The 8,144-nt window shown below is 38.0% G+C and overlaps 1 protein-coding gene across 1 annotated transcript; it reads left to right on the forward strand.

The window, feature by feature from the left end:
• Positions 1 to 1,249: 1,249 nt before the first annotated feature.
• On the forward strand, positions 1,250 to 5,805 carry LOC109218514 (U-box domain-containing protein 11-like). The gene is made up of 5 exons (XM_019382881.1): positions 1,250 to 1,321; positions 1,616 to 1,906; positions 3,622 to 3,738; positions 3,821 to 4,276; positions 4,436 to 5,805. The coding sequence occupies exons 1-5, from the start codon at positions 1,250 to 1,252 to the stop codon at positions 5,501 to 5,503; spliced, it is 2,004 nt and encodes a 667-aa protein (XP_019238426.1). The 3' UTR covers positions 5,504 to 5,805.
• Positions 5,806 to 8,144: the final 2,339 nt, after the last annotated feature.

Raw genomic sequence — 8,144 nt, forward strand, 5'->3', positions numbered from 1 at the left:
TTAATTAATTAATTTACTCTCTAAAGTGGGACCCATTAGACTACGAGGACCCGTATTCACTTTCTAATCCTAAATTATTTAAAAAGCTGAACCAATAATTGGAAAAAGACATATCGAAGATAAAGTTTAATACATATCTTTACAGCTTCTCATGTGCAACTATAAAAAGATCAAATATTCTTCTTACAACTGTATTCTTTTCCTTTTTTTCCTTCTCTTTTACAATTATATAAATTTTCCAAAATTTCCTAAATTTCCTTACCCGATTCAGTGAATCTCGTCAGTTTGCTTTACAACTCAAGGACGCGTTGAGTAGAACTTAGATATTGTTATTTATTTATTTTTACTGGAAAAAAATTATTTATATCACATGGTGGTGCGATAGTTGGAGTTGCTCCACCTTAATTAGAAATCTCGAATTAAAATAAAAACTTTTTTTGTAAAGAAGTGTTTTATTTTTTAGTGGATCTACCCGTCGCGAACTCGAATTAGTTTAGCTCGTAAACTGCTGATATCGAATGATTAAATAAATAAAAATTATTTATTCTCTATGAGGTGGGAACCAATTTGTAGTTTTTTTTTCTTTTTTCTTTTTGGTCAATCCTTTTGCCAAACCTTATATTTTACGAAATCGGTGAATATTTGTTATTGAATGACGGTCTTTGCAATTATCTAAAACAATAAATTACTGTTGTGGTTATGTATTGTACATCCTAAAAGATTTTTTGACTTCCTCCATCCAGGAAAATAATAATATTATTAGAATATAGAGAGAGTCAAATACATTTTTCTTTCATTATGAAATTTTCAAACTTTTTAAGAAATAATTTTAACTATAAAAAAATTCCAATTGATACTAGTACTTCCATGAAATTAAATACAATAATTAATCACAAAATACTTATTTGCACCCAGAGTCGGATGTAGGATTTTTTGAACATGGATGCACCACTAAAAAAGTAAAAGAATAAAATTAAGTGGAATTGATCTATGTTCCTCTAGGTAAATAACTCATTATTCAACCAAGTGTACCATTTAACTTTAGAAATAATTTTTTTAATAAGAATTTTCATCACTTTATCATGGTTAAGTAAAAACTAAATATAAAAAAAATACATATGTTGCACTAATTAGTTTGATATAAAAATTCAATGCAGTTAAATTTTTGTCAATATTGCATACTATAACAGTATAACCTATCCTTCGGGGTTGCCCAGTTGGTTTGGAGGGTGGATCGAATCCCCCCTAAATGCCTTTTGGGTTGAGCTTGTCGCACCCACAGAGTTTGTCTATGTGGTTAGCAGGCTATTATACAGGGCAGGTGTTGTAGCGACTTCGGGTTACTCTCTTACAAAAAAAAATAGTATAACCTTATCAAAGTGTTATTTATTAAACAAAATGATCAAGAATTAGTATAAAGTGACAGCTGATAGAAGCTGGCGTTCTCTCTGGTAATTCCTAAATATTCAAATGCCATTTGACAAAATCAATGTTTCTATACCAAAATTAAATTAAATTACCCCATAGTTTCCTCCCTCCAAATTCCAAAATAATTTCTTTCCTCCTCTTCATATTTAAATAATTTAAAAATAGCCCCAAACTCTTTTAACTCAAGCCTCATAAGTCCCATTTTGCTACAAACTGCACTGTGGTTATTGACACTCCACTCCGGCTAATCCATGAAGTGTCACAGATCTCAATTGCTGGATTTTGTGGAAAATTCAAGAAAGATTGTACAGATTTAGCTAGAAGAGTTGCAGTTTTGGCTCATTTACTTGAGGAGATTAAAGACTTAAATACCCATTTGGGTTCTTTTAATTCTTGTTTTTCTGATCTCTCATTGGCTCTTTTGGCTGCAAAGAAACTACTTTTAGCTGCTAATGAATTTGACACCAAGATCCCTTCTGTAAGTGTCTAGTTTGGTAAACTTTCAATCTTTTTAACTGTATATTAATTTCCATTATGTCATATTTATATATTGAAGCTTCATTTTGCATTTTGTAGTAAAGTTTCAGTCTTTATATCTATAGGTTGATTCCATTATGTCATATTTGTGTATATTGGAACTTCATTTTGCATTTGGTGTAGTAAAGTTTCAGTCTTTATATCTCTATGTTAATTTCCATTATGTCATATGTATATATTGAAGCTTCATTTTGCATTTTGTACTAAAGTTTCAGTCTTTATATCTATATGTTAATTTCCATTATGTCATATGTGTATATTGGAACTTCTGTTTGCATTTGGTGTAGTAAAGTGTAAGTCTTTATGTCTATAGGTTGATTCCATTATGTCATATTTGTGTATATTGGAACTTCACTTTGCATTTGGTGTGTAGGTTGATTCCATTATGTCATATTTTTGTATATTGGATCTTCATTTTGCACTTGGTGTAGTAAAGTTTCAATCTTCTCTATAAATATGTTAATTCCCATTATGTCATGTGTGTAATCAAACGTCGAATGGTCCGAATGAATGCTACATCAGGAGCCGAGTTTACTTCACTCCCGGTGACCTGCCGTCGTAACAACACTGTGGGCAGAAGTGATTATGTTATCACGGCTTCCGACACAACATTCATAGTTCTAGCAGAGTAAGCTAGAAGATGACCAATCCCGCTCCGTAGGTGTCGATTCTGTTGTAAAAGGCCGTTAAGGCATTTGACTCAGGGGTGAACCCACAAGGGAGGGGAGAGGTTGCTTCCTAGAAACAGCTGGGTTTGGCTCCTTTTGCATATGGTGTAGTAGAGTTTCAATCTTTATATCCATTATGTCATATGTGTATAGTTTTTGCGTTTGTTTGTTCTCATTTGGCTGGTTAGTGCTGACTGCTGAGTAATAGGTTTTACTTTTCTATGAAAAGTTGTGCTTGTAGTTATCGGATCTGTTTTTTTTCAGTATTTCTCTTTGGTGTGAAAATGCATAAGTTGATGCAAAGAATCAAGATTTTCTTAAAAACTATTTCTAGGATACGAATGCCAAGAAATGATAATTTGGATAGAAGAACTGACTAGAGATATTCTTAAATAAAATCCAGGAGTAATCCTTCAGCAGTATAAATGAGAGCTTTTAACATTAGATGATCTATTCATAGAAAATGAGGAAGCTATTCAATTTGGTTTAGGTAGTCATGACTTCAGGCCAATCATGTACATTTTCACTGATAGCTAACAAATGAGTATGCTTGAAATTTGTTCTAGTCCATCAATAGCCTATAATGGTGGTGTCCAGTCCATACATGCACCTTGACTAATTCACCGGTACCTGCTACCGCCCACCAATAGAGGTCTTGGGTAACTATGAGGTTTAGACTGAAGAGAAGGAATCGCCTAGCTTTTTTGCCTTTGCTGGGATTTGAATCTTGGTCTACCATGATCTATTCCAACTTCATTCATCGCTGTGCACACTCTTGGCTATGCCGATATTGGTTATATCCCCAGTTTGTGCCTTATAATGCAGAAATAGAATAGATTACCAGTGTTAATCACAATGAAACTTTTTTCCTCATTGAGATCTTTATTTTTTTCAATTACCAGAGTGATAGTGAAAGCTCTATAGTCACGATGCTCATTCAAATTAGTGTCATGTACCTCTCTTAATCTGTGCTATTTCTTGACTCAAGGATTCAGCGGCGAAGAAAATACTTTTCCAGTTTCAATGTGTTACATGGAAATTGGAGAAAGCCCTTGGTAGCTTGCCATATGATCATTTTGACATATCAGAAGAAGTGCGAGAGCAGGTTTGTTAGCTTTGGCTTTTATCTTTTCATGTTTGTGCTCGTCTCCTTGGGGTTCCCCACTGATATTTCTTATTTTTGATAGGTTGAATTGGTCAGAACACAGTTGAGACGAGCCACAGAAAGATATAGTGGCCCTGTAAATTCAAATTTATTATCTCGATCATTGTCCCAACCACTGGACAAGGAGATTGATTCAATTCATTCAGGAAATAATGGAATTGGAAGTTTACATATAGAGAATATTGGCAATATTGATCATGACGTTAGGCCAAAAGTTAGACGTGTCCCTCAAGGTAGCGTTCCAAATGGAAGTGCTTGCAGTCAGATAGTTCAGGAGTCGGATAGAATAGGAAATTCATCCAAGATGTCCCAGGTTGGTGTTCCGGAGATTTCTGGTTCGACCAGAGAAGACGATTCTCCATTTAAGAGTCACAAAGAGAGTACAAAGCTCGACTGTCCTGTTATTCCTATAGAGTTTCTTTGCCCAATATCCCTTGAGCTCATGAGGGATCCTGTTATTGTGGCTGCCACAGGACAGGTAAATGATATACATAATATCAGAAGCAATTCTTTTTGGTTTCAGTTCATTCTAACATTTAGTTTTCCGTTTCCTTTTCTTTCCTTATGTTAATTTGGGGTGAAGTACTTTTAGCTTCTCCAACATTTGTTCTAGTGTACTCATTTCTTATTCCGACAGACTTATGAGAGATCATACATACAACAATGGATAGATGGTGGGCACACAACATGCCCAAAAACTCAGCAACAACTCCACACCACACTCACCCCAAATTACGCACTGCGAAATCTAATTAGTGATTGGTGTGCAAAGAACAATATAGAGCAGCCAACCGCAGTTGCAAATGGGAAAATAAAGAAAGGTGATGGATCATTTCGCTATGTTAGTCGAGAAGTAGCGGCTATTGAGGTAATTGTACGCAAGCTGTCAAGCAGGTCCATCGAAGATTGCAGGGCTGCAGTAGCCGAGATCCGTTCACTTTCTAAAAGAAGCACAGAGAACAGAATTTTGATTGCTGAAGCGGGAGCAATTCCAGTCTTAGTTAAATTATTGACGTCTGAAGACAGGCAGATACAAGAAAATGCTGTCACTGCTATTCTTAACCTTTCTATATTTGACGAGAACAAAGGTATTATAATGCTTGCTGGTGCTATTCCTTCTATCGTTCAAGTTCTCAGAGCGGGGAGCATGGAAGCAAGAGAAAATGCAGCAGCAACCATTTTTAGTTTGTCACTCGGCGATGAGAACAAAATATTAATAGGTGGATCGGGGGCCATACCAGCACTCATTGATTTGCTTCTGACTGGAAATATAAGAGGGAAGAAAGATGCTGCATCAGCATTGTTTAATTTATGCATATATCAAGGAAACAAGGGTCGGGCTGTTCGGGCAGGGATTATACCAGCACTGCTAAAAATGCTGACGGATTCAAGCAGTTGCATGGTTGATGAAGCTTTGACCATTCTTTCTGTCCTAGCCAACCACCAGGAAGCTAAGGCGGCCATAACAAGAGCTAGCACAATCCCAGTATTGATAGATCTTCTAAGGACAGGTTTACCTCGTAATAAAGAGAACGCGGCTTCCATCTTACTCTCGTTGTGCAAGAGAAATTCTGAGAATCTTGCTTGCCTTTGTAGGCTTGGTGCGGTTATACCTCTTTCGGAGCTTGCTAAGAGTGGCACCGATAGAGCCAAGAGGAAGGCTACTTCATTGTTGGAGTACCTAAGAAAGTCTCAGCAGCTCTAACAGGTGTTGTAGCTGTTAGATTCTCATTATTTGTTTCCTTAATTCTTACCTGACCACGAAAATTACACGATATCTTTTTAGAGTGTGATCTAAGAAAACAAGCATGAGAACAATCTCATTCTCATTGCTTTATATATATCTAATTTACTGAGTTTAAGAGTGTGCCAGAGTGTTTTGACCTTTTTTTTTTGTTTTTCCAACTACCAATTCATTACATTTGACGCGAGATATATAAACTAATGTAGAGAACGGGGCACTTTGATATTTGGAGAAATGTACTTTATGTATCCTTTCAATTGTCTTTTTTGTGTGTTGTGGATCTTCATTGAATTAACAAGTCGACTAACATTGCTGAAGATCTGTATAACAACTAGTACTTATTTTTGGCTCTAAAGATTTTTATTTTCCCTTCTTAAACATATCAATGACTAATATGACTAGGTGAGACTTGGAATTGTCTTCAAATTCCATAGTAATGGCATGGAATGTTAGTAAAAATAGCACGGTATAGCCAGTTTTCGGACTGGTCAATCAAAAATAGCCAGCGTTTACCAAGTCAATGAAAAATAGCCACCGTTTTGCTGCAATAGAGACCGGTCCAGCATAATATACTGGAGTTCGGTGCACTTGTGTATGAACTCCAGCATATTATGCTGGACCGGTATACTTTGCTGGCTCCAGTATAGTATACTGGAGACTGGAGCACTGGTGCTCCAAACTCCAGTATATTATGCTGGACCAATATACTTGCTGGAACTCCAGTATATTATGCTGGAGTTCTAGTGTACTTATGCTGGAACTCCATCATATTATGCTGGAGTTCCAGCATACTATCCTGGAACTCCAGTATAATATGCTGGAGTTCAAGTATACTTATGCTGGAACTCCAGCATAATATACTGGAGTATTTTCCGGATTTTGATCAGTGTTTTCGCTCAGATTTATCTTTACATAAAAAGTGGCTAAATTTCGATTACTTTTGAAATTGGGCTATTTTTGAACGACCAGCTGTAAATCTGGCTATCTTTAAATTTCTCCCGGAATGTTATGCTATAATAGTAGTCTGAGAACATTTCTTCCAACAAAAGTGATTGTTATTAAAGGAAAGAAAAGTACAAAGAGAATAGAGCGAACAAGAAAAGTTAATGATTGCATATTTTGGCCATTGATTCATTTCAATCTCACTACGTGGCGACCTCTAATAGCCGTCACCAAAAGTATGTGCTATATATACCTAAAATTTATTTCGTGGTGCATTTGTTTACTTTTTGTAGTGATCATGGTCGCCACAAAAGCAAATAATAAAACATTAGTAATGTTACGCGGCGCGTTCCTGAGATTCCTTGGAAGGGCGACGTAAGGCTAGGCAACTGATGTCAGTGCAGTTGCTGTCCGCCAACTGAGGTCCCCTCCGTACGCTAGACGAGATTGTCAGTGCCGTACGGGAAAATCAATGTCAAGAGCAATTGAGAGAACAGAAATGAGAATTCAGAATGAAAGAAAGCTTGATTGCATTAATGAAAGCTATTACAGAAAAGCAACGCGGTGTCGAGGGGGAGAGACACCAGTACAGAGAATTGCTTGCTTGCTAGAAAGTTTTTATTGCTTGATCCTCCCTAATAGTACTTAAAAAAATAATCCAAAGCTACAAGACTAGACTTGACTAAGCTAGAGAAACATAATGGAAGTACATGAAATAAAACTACTCTATATTTACAATGAAAATGACTTAGTTTTCTATAAGGCAGCAGCAGGTCCGTTGTCAGCAGCAGTGTCGGTTGGCATCACGGTCTGCGCGCGTCGGCGCTGTTGGCTTCTGCCTGCGGCTTGGCGCTCGCGAGGGATATCGGTGGGGCGACAGAGGCACCTGCGCGCTTGTCACTTGCGCGGCCAAGACCACGGGGCCGTCCGTGGCGCTAGGCATTGGGAGGTTCGCTAGGACGCCACGGGGCGCGCCCAAGGGGTCATGGGGCATGGCTGGAAAGCCGCCCATGACATTCTCCCCCACCTGAGTTGGCGACGTCCTCGGCACCTTACTTGCAAAATAATCTTCAATGAGGCTCTTGTAGGCTTTGAGGTTTGTTCCTCTCTCCCAAGTATTCTCTTCTGCATCACAGCCCTGCCATTTCACCAAAAACTCTTGGTGATCTTTCCTTGAGGCATGAATCACTCTGTCATCAAGGATAGCTTCAACACGCCTTTTCCCGGTTGAATTGGGACCTCGAATACTGGGTATTGTAAGCTGGCTCCTTGAAGGATCCTCCGTGTCTTCCCGAAAAGGTTTCAGGAGACTGACATGGAAGACAGGATGAATTTTCCACCAAGCTGGGGTATCCACCCGGTATGCAACCTTCCCAATACGCTTTTCAATGGACAAGGGTCCAATGTATTTTTGCAATAGGCGAGGGTCATGGACCCCTGCAAATAAGTACCGCTTTGGAATTTTGACCATCACTTTGTCTCCTACTTGATATTCAACAAAGCGACGATTCTGATCAGCATGCCTCTTCATCCGCTTTTGGGCTTTGACAAGGTAGCTCCGCACTATCTCCAAATTCCGCCTCCACTCTTTTGAGAAGCTGGCAGCTCGAGGAGATTTAGCCATGTTTGGTGCATTCACAGTGTGTGGGAGTAGCGGTTG

This window comes from Nicotiana attenuata, unplaced genomic scaffold, assembly GCF_001879085.1.
Source record: "Nicotiana attenuata strain UT unplaced genomic scaffold, NIATTr2, whole genome shotgun sequence".
Lineage (NCBI taxonomy): Eukaryota > Viridiplantae > Streptophyta > Magnoliopsida > Solanales > Solanaceae > Nicotiana > Nicotiana attenuata.

Excerpts from the sequence above, each read along its gene's own strand:
- LOC109218514 (XM_019382881.1), top strand. The coding sequence starts at position 1,250 with ATGCCTTTTGGGTTGAGCTTGTCGCACCCACAGAGTTTGTCTATGTGG. Across the intron at positions 1,322-1,615 it reads CAGGCTATTATACAGGGCAG|CCTCATAAGTCCCATTTTGC; the intron begins GTGTTGTAGCGA and ends TTTTAACTCAAG. Across the intron at positions 3,739-3,820 it reads CAGAAGAAGTGCGAGAGCAG|GTTGAATTGGTCAGAACACA; the intron begins GTTTGTTAGCTT and ends TATTTTTGATAG.